The 19,468-nt window shown below is 55.0% G+C and overlaps 3 protein-coding genes across 3 annotated transcripts; 1 reads left to right on the top strand and 2 right to left on the bottom strand.

Moving 5' to 3' along the window:
* Window positions 1-19: 19 nt before the first annotated feature.
* On the bottom strand, window positions 20-4,789 carry LOC135994155 (deoxyribonuclease-1-like 2). Its single transcript, XM_065644490.1, has 11 exons — window positions 4,714-4,789; window positions 3,851-3,979; window positions 3,683-3,752; window positions 3,247-3,394; window positions 2,806-2,894; window positions 1,732-1,815; window positions 1,542-1,642; window positions 1,355-1,467; window positions 963-1,117; window positions 754-850; window positions 20-70 (listed from the first exon to the last, which is right to left on the bottom strand). Exons 1-11 carry the CDS (start codon window positions 4,787-4,789, stop codon window positions 20-22), a joined length of 1,113 nt encoding a protein of 370 aa, XP_065500562.1.
* A 444-nt stretch (window positions 4,790-5,233) lies between these two features.
* Window positions 5,234-8,469, bottom strand: LOC135994288 (deoxyribonuclease-1-like). The gene is made up of 8 exons (XM_065644741.1): window positions 8,323-8,469; window positions 7,598-7,686; window positions 7,348-7,431; window positions 7,086-7,201; window positions 6,185-6,297; window positions 5,735-5,892; window positions 5,560-5,656; window positions 5,234-5,287 (listed from the first exon to the last, which is right to left on the bottom strand). Exons 1-8 carry the CDS (start codon window positions 8,467-8,469, stop codon window positions 5,234-5,236), a joined length of 858 nt encoding a protein of 285 aa, XP_065500813.1.
* A 2,407-nt stretch (window positions 8,470-10,876) lies between these two features.
* On the top strand, window positions 10,877-19,316 carry INTS15 (integrator complex subunit 15). Its single transcript, XM_065644943.1, has 6 exons — window positions 10,877-11,172; window positions 12,107-12,328; window positions 13,592-13,757; window positions 15,607-16,134; window positions 17,888-17,927; window positions 18,588-19,316. The coding sequence occupies exons 1-6, from the start codon at window positions 10,981-10,983 to the stop codon at window positions 18,793-18,795; spliced, it is 1,356 nt and encodes a 451-aa protein (XP_065501015.1). The 5' UTR covers window positions 10,877-10,980; the 3' UTR covers window positions 18,796-19,316.
* The last annotated feature ends 152 nt before the right edge of the window (window positions 19,317-19,468 follow it).

Raw genomic sequence — 19,468 nt, 5'->3', positions numbered from 1 at the left:
CTGCAGCCGCAAGAGGAGCTCAAGCTGTCAGCTTCACCTCAACCGGGTAGTGGTCGCTGACTGCCAGGGCCTGGGGGAGGGTGAGATGTGGGGAGGCGTAATGCCCCGAGCCCCTTGCCATGCTGATGGGGCTGGCAGGGCGGCTGTGAGTGCCCCGCCAGACCCTTCTGCCTGCGGGGGGGACATGGTGTCCCCAGCCCCGAGACACTCAACACACAAGGCTCCAGTTTTGTCACCACCCGTGGACAGATGCCCAGGTGTGGCCTCCCTGTATCTCACTCGGGAGTTCTGTGCCAGCTATGAGTGGCTGGAGATCAGCTTTGATTGCCCCAATGCCCTGCAGTCCTGCCCACATGTGCCAATGAAAGGCCACAAAAATCCCCATGTGTCTTATCTCTTCCCCACAGGGACAGGCAATGACCCCAAATCCCCCTTCCTGTTTCCATCTGTGGGTCCCTCGTCACCCCAAGCTCCCCATTAGCTGCCTGCAGGCTGCTGTGTCTCGGGAGGGGAGCGAGCCTCGCACAGGGCTGTGCTGGCGTCCCAGCTGGGCTGGGGCACACGTGCTTTGGCCAGAGCCTACTCGGGCTGCTGCTGGAGCTGCTTCGACTCTGCATTTGGGTTTTTTAAATGCAGCAACTACATGGCCACTGCCTAATCCCAAACAGATGCTGGCAGCCCCACAGCTGGCATTGCCCGGAGCAGCTCAACTTTGGTGCCTGTTTGAGCCCCAGGTTTGTGATCCCAGCTCACCTCCTCCTGCTCCAGCTGGAGAGCACGCTGGAAATCGTAGACGGCAGCTGAATTCGGCACAATGCTTCTCTTCAGCTTGGCACCGCATACCACGATCCTGCCAGGGAGACGCGGGGAGCGGGTCCTGCTCCTGCCTCCATGCTTGGCTGCTCATGTGGGACAGGCAGGGGACCCCGGGGTGCCGGGGAGGGGACTGTGGTGGCACTCACCTGTCGTAGGCACAGTCCGACCTCCCCACGGTGGTGTCGGTGCCATCAGGGAGCAGCCACTTGAAGACATCGCTGGTGCGCAGGCGGATATTCGACCAGTCACTGGGCTGGACATAGGAGCAGTCAGCATTGAAGTCCCCCAGGAACATGATGTTCTGTAGTGGGAAGATGAGGGGGCTTGTGGTGGCTGGGGAAGGGGCTGCCCCCAACACTAGCCCTCCCATGGGGCCAGGGCATCCCCTGTGGCAGGGGATGGGATAGGAGCAGGGTCCTCATCCCAGCACCCTTGCACCAGCTGCGCTCGCCTCAGAGCGGGGACCTGGCATGGGCCAAACACTCCCCAGAGCTCAGTGCCCATCCCCAGTATCACCCCCAGAATGGGCAGCACTCACGTCAGTCCCCCACTTGCTGACAATGGCCAAGTAGACATCGTAGAGTGCATCGATCTCGGTGACAGCATCATGTGGGGCTGAATGCAGTGGCACCAACACAAACTCCTTCACCTCTGCCAGGCGAGAGGGACATCAGCCCCACAGCCACCCCATGCCACTGCCCGAGGCCACTTGTCCCCCTCCTTACTGGTACTGGGAACTGAGACCCTCAGGATGAACGGCTCCCGGCTGAAGACATCCTGGGGGTCCTCAAACTGGTAGGTGTCCACCACGGACACGACGTCTGTCCTATGGGATCAAAGGGGTGGTGACCCTGGAACTCAGCATGGCCCCTGTGTCCCCTCTACGGTGTCAGTGGACCCATAGTGCCCCATTACCTGTAAATGAAGAGGTACCTCTCCTTGTAGTTCTCCCGTCCCAGGGGTCCGCTGATCTCATAGTCATATGGGAACGTGGACACACTGTGGAGACGCAAAGGCAGGACGGTGACATGGTTGGCACCAGTGACATGGCTGGTACCATCCTAGGGTGGCCTCAGCATGGCCAGGGGCTGGGTGGCCATGGGGTTGGCACCAGTCGGTCCTGCTCTGCTGTCCCTATAGGCCACCATGCCCTGGCCATGGCGTGACATGGGGTGCAGTGGCTCCAAGCCACCCTGCTGTACCTGCCACCTGGGGATGGCCCCTTGAGCATGGCCGGTCACAAGCAGGACACAGGGCGGCTCCTGCCACCCCTTTCTCTGCAGGGACGCTCCCCACCTTCATTTGCAGCACAGCTAAATTAGGTTAATGAGCAGCCTGGGGCATTGTGGAGCCTGGCGTCACCCTCCCCAGCCCTGGCTGCTTTGAGGTGGTGCTGGAGGGGACACCAAAGGGGCGTCCCTGCTCAAGGAGCACTCACCGCCTTTCAATAAAGCAGTGGTAACCTTCACCTGACCCTGGCCTGTGTCCTCACCCAAAATGAGGTCAGCACCCAGCCGGCAGAGGGGCTGCCACCCCACGGTGGCCAGTTCTAGCCCACCTCAGCAGCCCCTTTTCCTCCTGCGGTGCCTGAGCTGCTCAGAGCATCATCTGCTGCTGGGTCTATCCTGGGGTCCCCTGGTCACTCACAGGGTCTTGGGGTGCTGAGGGCTGCCCTCTTCATCCCCCATCTCGCTTCTGCCCTGTCCTGTTGGATTTTGGTGGTGGAGGTGCCAGGGCTGTAATTCCTTTTTATTCCATGTGCTCTGGTGGGATTGTAGCTTTCAGACAGGTTTTGTGCTGCCCATATCCCCCTTCCACTCTCCGGATTATTCCTGGTGGCTTTGTCAGTACCTGCTCAAAGCTTCAGCCCCAGCACTTTTCTCCTATTTCCCTTTCCAAAAACAAACCCTCTGCCAATGGACAATTTTTTTTGGCCTTTTACTGCTCTGAGAGCTCGGCCCTGGCTCCGCTTGGCTCCTTGGCTCGTACCTGTTGAGCTGTTCCATGAGCTGGGTGACAGCGCTGAGGTCGGCATCACGCACCTCCTGCACCAACACCATGTCATAGCGGCACAGGATCTGCGGAGGTGAGGACAGTGATGGTGAGAGGGAGCCTGGGGCTGGCTCAGGGCCACTGTCACCCACCCGTCTCCCAGCTGGGCACCCTGATATGGGCTGGGTGCAGCACCACAGGGACCCACATGTCCCTTGGTGCTGGAGCAGGTGTCCCCATGGAGGGCTCACAGGGACCGCAGGGTACGCCAGATGTCCCACCTTGGTCCCCACTAAGCCTTCATCCACCCAGGGCATCCCCAGCACTGGGATGCCATCCCATCCATGGCTATGTCCCCATGTGTCCCTGGCACAGGAGCCACATTTTGGGTCTGCCCCAGCACACAGCCCATCCCCACATGGCACCAGATGCACTCACGCTGATAATGATGCCTGCCACTCCCTCGTTGGACATCTTGGTGTCACCAAACACCTGGATGTTGAAGGCACCGACACGCAGTGTGGCGGTGGCCAGGCATGGGAGAGCCAAAGTCAGCAGGGACAGTGCCAGCACCATGGTCCCCAACCTGCTGGGAGCAATGCTGAGCTATAGGGATGCTGCGATGGGAGCCGAACTTAGAAAACTGCTTTGAATTTGGGGATAGAGCACAAAACGCCATGTAGTTCCTTCCTAAGCCCCGGTGTGCAGCAGTGTGCCTTGGTGGGCACTGCCCAGAGCTGCCCGCGGAGCTGGCACGGGCTGTCTGCCGGCTCGCCAGTCCCAGGGGAAGCTCAACCCCATTGCACCGCAGTGAATCCACCCAGCACCTCCCAGGATCGCCCAGTGTGGCTCCCCGCTGGGACGTCTCCATCACCTGGCAGCCCCAGCCACCACTGCCAGCGCCCCATGCTCCATGTCCTTAAACCTGATCACAGCCCCCACTGCTGGGGTAAAGGAGCAACACCTTCTCCCAGCTTGTCCCAGCTCACCCCAGTCCCTCCCGGTTCACAGCTGAAGGTGCAGAACCCAGATCCGTCCTTACCTTGCCAAGCACGCATCACCTCTGCCTTCCCGGCAGCAGGACGGGCGGCTTTATTCCCAGTGGAGGTGCCGGCAAAGCCGGATGAGTCGGACACCCCCGTGGGGGTTTGGCACGGCTCTGGGCTCCTTCCTACATTGGGAAACCACAACCCCACAGGGCGACAGGGTGGGGCCGGCACAGCCGCCCCGGTGCCGACACGGCGAAGGGCGGATGGGGGTGCGGTGCTGCCTGGATGTCCCAGGGCTGGGTGGGCACCCAAGACTCGGGGGGCTGCAGCTGCGGTGGCCCCAGTCACAGCACAGGGCACAGCAGCCAGAGAGGTGGCAAAGAGCAATGGTCTTAACACGGGTGATTGAGATGCTGTAATTAGATGGGGGAGAAGGAAATGGTGAGGTGTTGGGGTCAGGCAGGCTGAGCACCACGAGCCTCAGCAAGGGGGGCAGCTGCAAACCCCAGCAGTAGTGCTGGTCTTCACGCAAAACAGCCTCACTCACGACCCAAGCAGCCCTAGTTGACACCTAGAGCAGCCCCACTGGTGGCCCAGATCAGCCCCACTGGTGACCCAAAGCAGCCTCAGCGGAGCTGGTGTCCCCTGCGACGGCACATGGCATCACCACAGCACATGGCATCACCGCAGCACATGGCTTCACCCCGGCTGAGGGAGCTGGGGTGGGTGGGGTGGTGATGACTGCTCATGCCAGGGCTTGCTGGACTCTCACGTGCGCCTCCAGGTTTTGCATCCTCACACTCAGTCACGGGATGAGTCTGGTGTCCCTTGGTGCCGTGGCAGCACCGAAACCCCCCTGGGAGGCACAGAAACCCTTGGGAACTGACTCATGTCCTCTGCTTCCCCCCACCCTCACCATCAGCACCTTGCCAGCCGCCCCACAGCCAGGCAGGCTCCAGCAGGATGTGGCCCCCAAGTCGGTGGAAGAGCATCTTGTGAAACAGCGAGGGGGCTGAATCCTGCCCGGAGCCTCCCAGGCTCTTCCCGCTGTCCTCACTTTTGCCACTGGCAGCTCAGAGGGGAGCAACACTGTCCTGTGGATCTGGGACTCTTGACGGCAGGAGGGGACCCCTGGCACTGAGGACCTTCTTGGCTCCAGCCCTGGTGGGGTTGCTCCTGGCAGGGGGACAGGGGGCTCGGGCTCAGGCTCAGGGAGTTGATGGGGGGGCTGAAGGGACCCTCTCTCCATAGCTGCAGGGCTGGAAAAGGCTTATTTTTTAATGGAAGCAGAGAGCATCCCACTCCCACAAGATTCCGAAGAGCAGCTCCTTGCAGAGACGGTGGGCTACTTGGCTGGTGCTGGTGGGCTGTGGGCTCCCATGAGGGATGCAGGTGCCTGCTGGGGTGTCCTGGTAGCCACCAGCGCAGGGACGGGCTCAGCGGGCTTTCAGGGTCACCTCCACCGGGAAATGGTCGCTGACGGCCAAAGCCTGGGTGCGGTGGGAAAGCAGAGAGGCAGTTGAGTTTGTCTGGACCCACCAATGCTGTTGTGGCTGGCTGGGACCCAAATGCTCTGCTCCAACCCCCAAATTAAGGCTGGATCCCAAAATGCTCAGGCTGGAGCGTTGCATCAGTGCAGGGGTTGATGTCGGGTCACCCTTGGGTGCACCCTGGGGGACAGGGAGCCCACCCACACTCCTGGGAGGTGTGGTGGGTGGGATCTCAGTGCTGATGGGCTTGTGTCCCCCGACCCCTCACTCACATCCTTGATCTGGAGGTGGAAAGTCTTCTGGAAGTTGTTGACGGTAGCGGAGCCAGGCTCGATGTCTTGGCGCAGGGCAGTGCCACAGGCGACGATGCTGCCAGGGCATCGTGGCGATGTCAGAGCCCACTGGTCCCCATCATGCCAGCCCCCGCCCCACCACCAAAGCACCCACCGGTCATAGGCACAGCTGGTGGTGTCAGCAACAGTGGTGTCAGCGCTGTCGGGGATGAGCCACTCGCAAGCATGGAGAGAGTGCAGGCGGATGGACGGCCACTGGGCGCTGGTCACATAGGAGCAGCCAGCATTGAAGTCACCCAGGAAGAAGATGTTCTGCAGGGGAATGTGCTGTGTCCCTGCCCATGGACCTTACAGGGCAGCAAGGGCTCCCTAAAATCTTACTGGACACCGTTGGGTCTCCCCAGCACAGGAAGAAGAGTAATGGCAGCGGAGCCACACAGCAGCTCCATGCTGGGATGCTGCCAGGGTGGCACCCACTACAATGGCTATGAGAGGTCTCCCGTGGGACACGTCCACACCAGGATGGTCACTGGGACGTGTGGTGGCCGTACCCCCGCCCACCTGGCTGGCCCAGGGAGGAGCTGAGCTTCCCACTGCCCCTTACATTAGTTGCCCACTTGTTGACAACATCAATGTAGACGTCGTAGAGCGCGTCGATCTCGGCTGCTGCATTGCTGGGCTCGGCGTGCAGGGGCACCATCACAAACTCCTCCACCTCTGCCAAACAGGTGGCCATCAGCCCCCAGCTTGGGTGCAGCACCGAGGAAGGGAGTGGGGACCCCAGAGGACCACCCCAGGGCAAGCTGCAGCTACCACCCAGGAAAAGCTGCCAAGGGAAAAGGTGTGCTGGCTTTTGTGGTCTGCCCACCCTCCAGGCCAGGATTTCCAGCAGGGAGCTGCATCTCTCTGCACATGGTTTGGGGTTTGGTGCTTGCTTCCCATCATTTTGTTGAGCCACCATGGTTTTTGGAAGGAGACAGGTGGGAGAGAGATGGAAGAGTGTGTGCGCCCTGGGGAGGTGGAGGTGATGGCACAGAGTAGGAGATGGCACAAGGTGGGAGATGGCACATGATGGGAGATGGCACACAACTGTAGGAAGCAGATGGTGGGACATGGCCCAAGACGGGAGGTAGCAGACAATGGGATATAGGACACAATGGGAAACAGCCGAAGGTGTGAGATGGCACACAACTGGGGACAGTGCATGCTGGGAGGTGACAGGCAATGGGAGGAGTGGGAGATGGTGGGAGGTGGCACATGGTGGGAAACAACAGGCAGTGCTGGCCGTGCTGGGCTGGGACCCAGGAGTTCTGGGCACCCACAAGTGGGAGAAGACCCCTCAGCAGTGAAGGACCCCAGTGGAGCCCCTGAGCTGGGCTCCAGGGTGTGACCCCCCGCCTGGTAGGCACAGCTCCGGGCTCAGTCCTGTATGGAGGGGACCCCGTGCCAGGTCTGGGCAGCCCCCAACACCAGCCAAGATGCCGCCATGTGCCAGGTCTGCTCACGCGTCGTGGGTGAGAAGAACTCAACAATGAAGGGCTCCCTGCTGAAGGTGTCGGTCCTGCAGGACTCACAGCCATCATCATAGTAGTAGCTTCTCAGCACGGAGACCATGTCTGACCTGGGGGAGGAACATAGGGCAGCCCCCAGCACTGTCCCTGCCACAGCCAGGGCCTCCATGGGGGGGTACCCACCACCCTTCGGGAGCCACTGGGGGGAGACAGCGGGTGACATGGGGGACGCTGGACCCTGGTGGCATCCCTTTACCTGTAGATGAAGACATACTGCTCCTTGTAGCTGTTCCGACCCAGTGGGATGCTGTCCAAGAAGCTGTATGGGTACCGGGACACGCTGGGAGCCAGATGTGGAGAGGGTGAGAGGAGGGTCCTGGTGCCCCCAGCACCCACTGGGCTCTCGCTGGCTGAGCTGGGGGTGCTCTGGCACAGTGAGATGCCGGCCAGGATCTGCCCCAGTGTCCAATTTGCTGGCACTTCCTGCCCTGTGCCATCAGGGTCACCTGTTCAGCTGGTCCATGAGCTTCTTCACGGCAGTCAGGTCGGCATCCCGGACCTCCTGCACCAATGTGATGTCGTACTCCAACAGGATCTGAGGGGGACAAGCTCAGAGCTGCTTGCCCCTGGCCAGGAGCTGCACATGGGGGCACCCGTGGGTGCCTGGGCTGGGCTGTGAAGGCTCCCAGACTGGCAACAGGAGGGCAGCAGGGATCCCAGAGCTGAGGAGGGAGCTCCTCTGCCAGTGTCCTCTGGCTTAGAAGGACCCTGGTGTGACATAGTGCCCTCTAACACCCATCTGTCTACTACCCACGATCCCAGCAGCTCCTCACTCACAGGCTGCTCTGAGGAACCTCAACAGCATCACCCCTCCTTGATTGGGGATCAGCAAGAGTGGAAATGGCCCAAGGTTGGAGATGGTGACAGGGAAAGAGCAGATGGGTGGGTGGATGGAGGCTTGGATGGATGGATGGATGGATGATACAGATGGAGGCGTGTATGAATGGAGGCATTGGTGGATGAATGCACAGATGGATGGGTAGATAGTTGGATGGAGGCATAGGTGGATGGATGGGGGGATGGGAACGGGTGGATTGACAGGTGGGTGGGCGCATGGATGGACACACAGATGGGCAGATGCCTGCAGAAAGCTCGTGTCCAACTGCCCCAAGCTGGCTGTGTCTCAGAGACCAGAGAGTAGCCAGGACTGCTCCTTCCCCCCAGCACTCACAGAGACGATGATATCTGCGATAGTCTGGTTGGACATCTTGCTGTCCCCAAATGTCTTGATGTTGAAGGCACTGATCTTCAGCATGGTGGCCACATGCAGCAGGAGAGCTGCAACCAGCAGCGACAGCACCAGCTTTGAGGATTCCATCCTGCGTGCATAGGGGCAGGGATGGGCTCAGCCCCCCTGGCTGGGAGGGGGATTTGGCACAGATGACAAGAGTGGCCAGGGTATTCCCACTGGCCATACTGGTTTTGCTGGGAGGCATCGGTTTTCCAGAGAACCACCAGGACATGGGTATGGTGCACCTCTGTCCAGCCATCCAACTCCTGCCTCACATGGGACCTCATCCTGCCTGTCCCTTCTGGACAGGGCGCAGGCTGCTCATGAGGCCAAAGTGGGTAATTCACTGGCAAAGGAGCAAATGCCATTTCACGGTGATGCAGAGAAGTTGCTTCCTCATTCACTGCACTCAGCCCAGACACCTCTCCTGGCCCAGGGTGGGTGGCAGTGGCTGGGGACACAAAGTTCCCTTGGCTGGTCCCTCTCCCAGCCCTCCCCAAGTCTGCACCAAAGATTCAAAAGACCTTATAGCAGCTGTGCTGGCACAGACCAAGAGATGGATTCCACCTCCCACCCCTCCCCAGCTCTTAGCCTGCCTGGAGCATCCTCACCCAGTGTGTCCTGCCCCCCCATCCCTCAACACAGTCCATGCCTCATCCTTACCCAGGCTGGAGTCCCCCAGGACCCCGCACCGAGGCAGCACAGTGGCTCCCACCCACGCAGAAAAGCATTTGGGAAGTATTTCCTGTGGCACTCAGCTCCCCGGGGTAATATTTCACCAGCGGGTGGGACGTGAGCCCTGCCCAAGCCCAGGTGTCCCGAACTCCCAGTCCCGCCGGGAGCTCCAGTAAGACCCACAAACACCCCAGCTTTCATCACACCTGACCAGGGGAAGGGCTGGCTGTCCCCGGACTCACTTTTTCTCCTGTGGCAGCTGCTCTAGTTAACTCCTCACCTTTCCCCGCTTGCACCCTCACTGTGGCTGCAAACACTACCATCTGCAACACTGCAGCTCCTCCAGTTGGTAACGTGGCCATTCGGTAATGCCACGATTTGGTAATGCTGTAATTTGGTCACACTACGATTTGGTCGTGCTACAAACTGCCCAAAGCCCCATGAGTCTCCTCCGCTCCCAGGGGACACAGCTGCCTGGGCAGAGGCACCGATAGAGACCTGCATCCATCCCAGGTGGTGCTTGTGAGCTGTGCCTGCGCTCAGCCCCGGCAGAGCGTCTCGGCAAAATTAAGCCGAGCTAAAGAAAATTATATTGGTGAGGGGAGGGAACTCCTGGGGCATGGTAGTAGAGGGGAGCGGGACGTACCTTTGGTGTCGTCTGCGGTCTCTGGAAGGGGAAGGAGCTGCACCTGCATTTATGGGGAGGGACGTGCTCACCTTGTCAAGCAGTCGCCCAGCCAAGGAGCGTGCAAGGCCACAAGGCCACATGTCATTTTTCATGGAAATAAATATCTACTCAGTTAAAAAAACCAACTCTTTCAACCAGTGCCAACACCTCCCACCACAGGTAAGGCCAAGAATGTGCCTGAATTGATAAAAATGCTGACAAGAGGTCTGCAAGATATAAGTGAATCCCAGAGACCCCTCATGGGGAATGGCAGCTTCCCAATACAGGGTGTGGGCAGCTCTCACTCATGACCAGCCATAATTTCTCTTAAAACATGTTTATTTCACCAACTGTTCTGATCCGGTACTTCACATTTTCAACGAGCTGTTTCCAGGCAAACGAGCCGGGGCTCAGGAGTGCCTGGCGCTGGGGACTGAGTACAGCCGGTACATCCCCGCACAGCCCCGCCAGCTTTGGTGTTTGGCTGTGGAACCAGTGCAGGAGTCCCAAAAAACGACAGGTCCCTGCTGCAGTGCCTGTCCCCGAACGCTCCCCAGCAGGTCACCACGGGCCAGCCCCAGCCCTGCACACCCCTCGCTCGCCCCGGCCTTGCCCCAGCGGCCTTGGCTGACGTGCCCGCGCTCCCCGGCCTCCCACGGCAGCTGCCGCGTTTCCCACGGGCCGTGCCGGCAGCGCACGGTGCTCCCAGGGGCTGGGGGGCCCTGCCAGCCCCACTGCGGGGACGGGCTCCCCAGAGCACACCAGGGCCTGCCCCCTGCCCCCCACAGCGGGATCAGGGTGAACCCCCAGTGGGGCTGTAGCTCCCCAAGGCCAGGCCCTCCAGGGTCAGACCCCCCTCAGGCCAAGATCCCCAAAGGCCAGAGCCCCCAGGCCAAGACCCCCCTAGAGCCAGAAGCCCCGGGGCCAAGGCGCCCCAAGGGCCAGCCCCAGGCTTGCCCCAGGCCAAGATCGCCCCAGGGCCAGTTCCCTCCCGGGCCAAGACCCCCCCAGATCAGCGCCGGCTCCAACCCCCCCCAGCCGAATCCCCCGCAAGGCCAGGCCACTTCGAGGCTCAGCGCCTTTCTGGGCGGGGCCGCCAGGGGGCGCTGCCGAGGGCGGGCGCGAGTGGCTCCTTTTTGTCCTGCGCGGGCTGCCGTAGCGCCCGTCCGTGCAGCGCCTCCGCCGCCGAGGGGCCGGGCCGGAGGGACGCGGGGAGGAGAGGGACGGGAGGACCCGCTCTCGGTGGGGTCGGAGCCATGAGTGACATTCGGCACTCGCTGCTGCGGCGGGACGCGCTGAGCGCCGCCAAGGAGGTGCTGTACCACCTGGACATCTACTTCAGCAGCCAGCTGCAGAGCGCCCCGCTGCCCCTCGTCGACAAGGGCCCGGCCGAGCTGCTGGAGGAGTTCCTGTTCCAGGTGCCCAAGGAGCGCGGCGCTCCGCCCAAGGTGGGCCCCACCGCGGGGCGGTTGGGGGGCGAGGCCTGGCGGGGGCCCTGGGAGAGCGGGCGGGGGCCCCGCGGGGGCTGCTGGAGGCCGCGGCCCCGGGGAAGCCGGGCGGGCCCCGGGGAAGCCGGGTAGGCCCTGGGGAAGCCGAGTAGGCCCTGGGGGCTGGTGTCCCTGCGGGCACGTAAGGCCCGGGCGGCCGGACGAAGCTCCAGGGAAGGGCGATGGAGGCCGAGGCCATGAGAGCTCAGGACGGGGTCCCTGTGAGGGCTGCTGCAGGGGGCCGGGATCTCAGGAGGACAGGGTCCCTGGGGGCCTGATGACAGCGCTTTTTGGCGGAGAGGGCAAGGCCCTGACAGACTGGACAGGACTTTATTCTCCCAGACAGAGGTGTGGTGGGGCCTGTGGCCCCCGGGGTTTGCCCATGGCCTCACAGTGCTGCAGCCGAGCTGTGCCAGTTTTCAGATAGGTGAGTGTGGGCTGGAGCTGAGTGGGGACTTCCCAGAGAGCAGCGACCAGAAACCACGGCTGCTGCTGAATGTCACGGTATGTGGGCCTGGGGCCCAGTGGGCCTGGCTGTGACACCTCCCCCAGGGCTGCCTGGCGGTGCCCTTAGTGCTCTTATTTGGAGAGGGAAGAAATATTTTTCACTCCAGTATTGCTATAGATCTCTCAGTTCATGGGCAGCGCTTGATGATACAGCAAGCACCAGCCTTGGGCATCTAGGTATTCAAATACAACCTAGATCTTTTCTGTTTAAGTAGGTAGACGCAGTGGTGGTTCAGGAAGCTTTAATATGTATGCTGTACATAAATATTGAGTTTCTAATGCCTGAGGGAAGCTCTCAGCCTTTACTGTTCCTGTCTTTCATCAAAGCAGCTTTTGGTTCTTCAAGAGCCCCAGTATATTTTGCAGCTTTGCATTTGTTTTCTTTCAGAGATTGAATTCACTTCAGGAACTTCAGCTCCTTGATATCATGTGCAATTATTTCCAAGAGCAAACCAAGGATTCGGTCCGGCAGATCATTTTCTCATCTCTCTTCAGCCCTCAAGGAAATAAAGCAGATGACAGCAGGATGGCTTTACTAGGAAAGCTGGTTTCCATGGCAGTGGCTGTGTGCAGGGTTCCTGTTCTGGAATGTGCTGCCTTCTGGCTGCAGGTACAGCTTTTGTGTAGGCAGGGCAGTCTGGGGAAGGAGTTTGGGAGTGTGCTGTGATGGGCATGGGTGAACTGAGGCAGGGTGTCGCCTAACGGTTGGTGACAGCTGGTTGCAGTCAGCTGCTGCTCCGTGGGAGTTTAAGATGCTACAACCAGCTGGCTGCTGCAGCTGCATTCATGCCACGTCTGTGCTCGTGTTCATTCTTTTGCTTCAGGAATAAAGGTAGAGCTTTTGCCAATCAATTTGCGTGCTGCACTGGTGGAAGAAAATGTGGTGTTTTTTTTACCATGGCTGGAGGTTTTATTGAATTTTTTTTTTCCTCCACCCAACCTCAGCGTGTCAAAAGGGATCAACGGAGTGTTTGACTGACATGGGGAACAAAACTAGGGCAGTTTGTGGTCACATTGCCCAAAGAAGCCACCTCTAGAGTTTGGAAAATAAACTGTCCCTCATGGCACAAGAGGCAGACCCCTCTCTTGACATTTGGGCACAAAATACCTGTATCTGGTGTTCAAATCTGTGAACACAGTATGTCAGGATCTCCTATATCTCCTCTTTTCCCATTGAGATTCCCCAACGTAGACCCTGGGAAGTGCATATTTGTTCCCCCTGCCTTTGTGGGATATGCAGAAGTCAACCGCTTTACAGAAGGGGCAGCACGGAACAACTGTGCTGGGAGGGAAGGGTGGCAGGAGGCGGACCACTACAGTTTCTGTGGAGTCCCTCTTTTCCCAGCTGTGAGCCTTTGCAAAGGAGGAGGGAATGTCACCTGGATAGCAGAAGGTGGTATATATTTTGCAGGCCAAAGCACTGAAGTGACATGAGGATTGCACAGAATTTTTCCACATTTAAAATGTCAAGTGTAACTGAGAGGTTACTGAACTAGCTCTGGTACTGAACTAGTTGAACTACAGAACTACATTGCTGAAGTAGTAAAAAAAATCTCCGTCGAAGTCAAAATATTGATGTAAAAGGCTTTAATTTTAAACTACAGATATTGTAAACACAAAATATCACCATCTATTTTAATATTTTGAAATAGTGATTTTATTTCTGTTTAAGAGTGTCTTTGATATGCAGAGAGAGAGAAAGCGTGCTTTCATTTTCGGAAAGTGGAAACACAGATGTTGAAACAGCGAAGCGCCTGGGCGAAGTGAGCAGGCAGAGTGTTTGGGCGACATAAACTTTAACGTCAGCTCTGTAGAACTTTCTGTGATTTGGTTTAATCCGCTTTTCCTTGTGTGCTGTCCCGCACCCCTGCAGCGAACCCCAGCTGTGTACTGCGTGAGGCTGGCCCGGGCCCTGGTTGATGACTACTGCAACTTGGTGCCAGGCTCCATCCAGACCTTGAAGCAGATCTTCAGCGCCAGCCCTCGCTTCTGCTGCCAGTTCATTACCTCCGTCACAGCGCTCTACGACCTCTCTTCAGGTGAGTGTTTCCAAGCTGTGTCTTTCCAAGTAAGAGAGGCAGAATAACGCAACACAAATTAACTGTTGCAAGCGAATTAACTGCTGAAATTCTAAAGATGCTTGTTACCATGTAATTATTGTCAGAAGCCGCTCAGGGGTGTGGCTGTTGCATCATGTGTCACTGCAGTGAGAATAAAAATAACCAGGCAATGGCTGAAGGGAGAGTCTTTGCTGGAGAAGCAAGCAGGTAACACCTGACACAAAGGGCAGCATCCTCCACAGAGGGCAGAGGACACGGGGACCTTATTGATTGAGCAGCTCTAGGTGTGGAAGCTGATCTGCCTGGGCTGGCGCGTTTGGCCTCCTTATTGTGTGTGTCACCTACCCAGCAGACTTGGGGCTGTCTGTCGGTCTAATTCCTTCCAAAAAGGGGCGAAATACAAACTTGGAATGTTTCCAAGCTGAGCAGCATTTCTGTTGAGCGGTGACAAGAAACACAGTCAACAGCATACACCTGGTGCGCTCTTTAACTGTGTGTGTGACCAGCTGGTGGTACAACTTGTCTGAGGTGGTTGTTGCTCAGACACTAGAAACATGTAGGTGCCTTAAGATGGATTTATCTTTCCTCAGCGAGAGAGGTGGAGAGTTCGTGGTAGACTAGGAAACAACCCTGCACTAAATAACAACATCATCCAAGAAAGCAAATACTATTTGTTATCGATAAAAGAAATATTTTGTACAGTCTTCCCCAGATAAGGAGCGTGGTATTAATGAGAGAGAGGTGCAGGCTTTTTTTTTTCTTTTAAAGTATTTGGTAGAGCTCATAGCATATTCTTCCTCCATATTTAATGCCTGTTTTGTGCAACCACTTGGAAATCCATCCAACTAATTAAAAGGTATGTTGGAAAGGAAATAACATGAGTTACAGGAAGTAACTTTTTTAATCCCTTAGTTTATTTGAGATGTTATTGGTGACACAAGAAAAGGAAGCTTGCTTTTCAAAGAGTGATCTGTAACTGGGCAGTTTCCTCCACGTCCTGAGGACAGGAGTCGATCACATTAACACCACTATCTGTGATACTCAGAGGTCTTGGGGAAAAAACTAAAAACTGGAAAATACCAATTCTGTATTCAGTGCCTAGTAGTAATTCAATAGTCCAGGTGATTTTTCCTATAAGTCATTACAGAAGACCCAACTAGATAGTTCTGTGCTGAGCCCTTTGTTGATGCCGTACACAACTTGCAATGAAAGTACGTGGCTCAGTCCAGTGACCTGCCCCCGTGATGGGATGATGTGAAGTCAATGTTTCTCTCGTCTGTAGTGAAGCTTCAGTGCATGACCACATTTCACTTCTCACTTGAAGCTTTACATGATCTTATAATCCTTTACCTGTCATGTGATTGTGTCGTTAAGTTCTTCCACAAAGACATACTTGTTTAGGTAAGTTGTAAAGGAAATGAGTTGAATGATTGGGGTGAGGAGAAAGAAGTGCCAGCAAGTCTTTCTTATTTCCTTCCCCATTGTACTTCCTGTGGCAAGGGATAAATGGAGACAGTTTAGAGGAGAAAGTGAGCAGGGGATGGGTGGGAGAGAAGGAAAATGACAAAAGCAGCTTTGCTGGGAAAAGGGATAAATGTTGTCATTTGGTGGTGTAGAAGATGAAGTTGACAGGAACATGGTTGTGTCTTCCCTGGGACAAATGAGCACCTAACTTTGGTGTCTTGAAAAAACCAGCAAAGTTGGGGAGGTTGTGAAATTGTATTTGTGACAGTGTGGGAAGGGTGTGTGTGGGAGATTAATTAAAGACTGCTGTCCTGTGCTCCAGTGCAAGGCTTGGCCTATTCTGTAATACCTTTCCCATCTTCAGATGACCTCATCCCTCCTTCGGATCTACTTGAGTTGATTGTTTCCTGGATCTTTGAAGACCCCCGCTTGATCCTCATCACATTTCTGAATACTCCTATTGCAGCCAACCTGCCAATAGGGTTTTTAGAGCTCACCCCACTGACTGGACTGATCCGTTGGTGCGTGAAGGCTCCCTTGGCTTATAAAAGGAAGAAGAAAGCCTCTCTCTCAAATGGACATCCCCCCAGCAAAATTTCCAAGGACTCAACTTCAGGAGAAGACAGAGATTGCCATCAGCTGTACTCAAAACTGCATCTAAGTGTCCTGCAGGTTCTTATGATGCTTCAGGGGCATTTAACGGAGAAGAACCTTTATGGGCGCCTGGGGCTTGTACCCTTTGACCACATCGTTCCGCTCGTTGAGGAAATTAACAGACTGTCTGATGAACTCAATCCTCTCAATGCATCCAAAGAGATTGAACTGGCTCTAGACAGACTGGCTCAGGCTTTGCAAGTGGCCATGGCATCGGGAGCACTCCTGTGCACTCGAGGTAAGTCATCGGTGGGGCTGGCAGAGACCTTGGCACAGAATTATTTTCCTTCCCTGTGTGGATGTTGTACGAGGGAGTTTTGGGATGAGGAGAGTAAAGATCAATGTGTTCACATCAGAATTAGTAGTTTGCTGCTCGTAGGAAGCAATAGTGCAGGAAATATTAATAATTTGGGAAAAATAACTCCATGGAGAGTAGGAGAGGCAAGATCATTGATGCAGGTGACTGGTGCGTTGCTTTGCAGAGCTCAGGAACTGATCTTCTACGTCGCAGTGTGCACAAGGGGGTTATAGCTGGGTGTCCAGCATGGGGACAAATTTGACCCCCTTACAATTGCTTATAGCTATTTAAAAAGCACTGTTTAATTGTGCTTCAATTTGACTTCTGCGAGTTTCCCTGCTAGAGGAGAGACCATGAAGCAGATGAACCATGGGGTGAGTGTGCTAGACAAGGAATTTGAAAAGCCAACAAAAACTATTCATCTGGAACTTCTGGCCCTTCAGCCCTCCTGTAATGAGACCCCATTACGGTGCGTACTGTTTCAGTTAAACTTAGTAAAGAAGCCTGCTAACGTGGCTTTTGTCAGTCTTTCCTGTTGCCAAAACCATTTGTTTTCTGAAAAACTTGCAGAGGCGAAAATGGGAACTGCCTCGACACAGCACAGGGTCACCCAGACGTACTGTTTTCTTGATGCACTCTCTTGAAAATGGGTGATTTTTAGTGTGACCAGAAGGTTTAGATCTTCCCAACAGCCACAGCAGTTAGTGCAGATCCTGGCTGTAGAGAGTGGCCTCTGCCTAAGGAGGTGCCTGGGGCTTTGCTCTGGCTGAACCGGTGCTGCTGGTCAAATCTCAGTGTTCTTCTGGCTCATTTTTCATAAAGTAGCCCTGGGTGTAATTAAGAACAGGCAGAAAAGTGGAATTTTTTGAGTTGATGGCTTATTTTGAGTGTGTTTTTTCTTAGCTGCTCACCTGGTACATTCTGGGCGCTTGTGTAGAAGTGGAAGGTAGTTCAGTGTAAGTAGCTGCTAAAATACCAGTTATTTCAGTGTTTTGGGAGTGTGTTTATCTACAAAGGCAGGAGTTTGTTCTCAAGCTGTTCCTGAAAGGACTCCAGGAACAGGATATGTTGTTAAATACCTTTGTTTTATCTATTTTGCTTTAGCAGAGGTTTGGAGATGGTAAAAAGGTGCAATTTCTAGTTGATAGACCTCAGAAAAACAAAACAAAGCAAGCAAACAACAACAAAAGCTCAACAAACCACAACAAACAAAAACCTCACCCTTTCTTTATGCTAGAACTGTTTAAAAAAAACCCAAACCAGTACAAAACAGGTATTAGGTAAGCTTTGCATTGCTTTGACTTGGTGCCTTTCTCATCATAAATGCCATATTCAGTGGGCAGAGTCAAACCTTGTATTACCTACGTCTTAGCTACTTCTTGATACTGTGTTGGTATTGTAAATTCTATACTAAGACTCCGTCTGCCTTGAAATGAAGCTGCGTTTTCCATATGGCAGCATAGGTTAAATGTTGAACATACAATAGAGTGTCTGTGTGGAAAGCTGAGGTAGTAACTGGTGAGATGGAGAAACGTTTTCTCTCCTATGGAAGGTTTTGGCCTGAGAGTGAGATTCTGGATCTGTTGATGACTGGAGCTTTTTCAGTAATCTGACCTTCCTAGAAAGGAGAGTGCAGAGGAAAATTGCTCTAATTTCTGCTTTACTCTTATTGTTATCTTCTGTCCTCTTTCAGATGACTTGAGAACTGTGTGCTCCAGGCTGCCGCATAACAAGTAAGAGACCTTTCCACAGCTGTGTTGGTTTTGATGCATATCTCAAGACATGCACTTGAGGGCTGTTGAGACAAAATCTCTTCTAAAAAACTGTGTATACTTTCTGGACATTGGCCTTTATTCAGACATGGTTTAGTGCAAGGATGAAGGTGATAGTGCTGGCTGCTTCTTCCCTCGCAAAGTGGACTTTTGACTGGGGGAGACTTCAGTGACTCCCACCACATAGATGATCTTGCCCTGCCTGTGTTAGAACAGATGCACAGAAAATGTCATTACAGTGTGGAACGTGCCCCAGAGTTGTCCCTTCCCAATCTCCCAGCTTGTTTTACCTGACCCTAAGCTTAACTGCACTTTGCTTCTTGCTTCTTTGCAAGTGTGGGTTTTTTTGGTTTGTTTGGGTTTTTTTGTTTGGTTGGTTTTTTGGTGGGTTTTTTTTAACCTTTTTGTTGTTGTTGTTTTTTCTTTTTAAAAAAAAGGAAGAAAGGAAGAAGAGTGTGGTGGAAGCTGTAAAAGTGTAGTAGAATCACTGTCCTCTTGCCTCTCAGCAGTGCTGTGTGTTGATTGTGAATTGTCCTTAGAGCTGGGCCCTTGCAGGCTGGGGACAGCTACAACAAAAGCCTTCTCTGAATAATCCTCATGCCTCTGAATTTCTCTCCACAGCCTGCTGCAGCTGGTGATCTCTGGTCCAGTACAGCAACCAACCCACGGCGCTCTGCCACCGGGATTTTATCCTCACATCCATACTCCTCCTCTGGGCTACCCCGCGCATGCCACGCACCCTGCGCTCCCGGCTCACCCGGCGCTCCCGGCTCACCCCGTACAAACGTTCATCCCAGGAATGACATTCCCATACCGGCCTATCCGCTAAAATGCCGAGACTGTACAGTGTACCCGGTTTCCCGTAGTTTGAGGAAGCCTTGCAGATGAAACCAAATGTCTCGGGAACCATGTTTTCCTCGTTGGTGTAAAGCTGAGCGATGCCCGTGTGAGGGATCAGCCCTTGGCAGCAGGGAGGACACAGTCGACAGGGATGTGGGATGCAGATACCGAGGCAGATCATAGGGATGAAAGGAGGGGGTGGGAAAAGGCAACAGAAACTCCAAACCTCTGCAGCGTGTGGAAATTTTTTTGACCCACATTGTTTCATGTAATCAGCACGGGTGTATTTTCTCAATCATGTGTTTTTCAGTAGCCCAGATCTGGTTGCAGCACAGTGAGCCCAGCTTGTCTTGCTCTAGGAGGGCCAAAGGCAGAAGCGTGAGATTTTTCCAGTTCGTCCACTCCAGCCTGCTCCTTTCTTTGTAAATGTTTGTATCTATAGTGACAGAGTATGCGTACACTGTATATTTTTGGAACACAAATGTTTGTTTCAGAAGCACAAGGTAGAGTAAAGCAACACTTCCTATTAAAGGAAACAATTTAAGAAGTGTAAAATAATTCTGCTGCTTTATCTTTCAAATAGCAATAAGGTCTGATCTCTTAGGCCTGTGCCTGTCTAGCCACTTTAATTGAGCTCTTCTTTATTGTTGTGCTGTGATTCT

This window comes from Caloenas nicobarica, chromosome 14, assembly GCF_036013445.1.
Source record: "Caloenas nicobarica isolate bCalNic1 chromosome 14, bCalNic1.hap1, whole genome shotgun sequence".
NCBI lineage: Eukaryota > Metazoa > Chordata > Aves > Columbiformes > Columbidae > Caloenas > Caloenas nicobarica.
The sequence above is the reverse complement of the archived record's forward strand: the minus strand, read 5'-3'. Positions and strand labels throughout refer to the sequence as shown.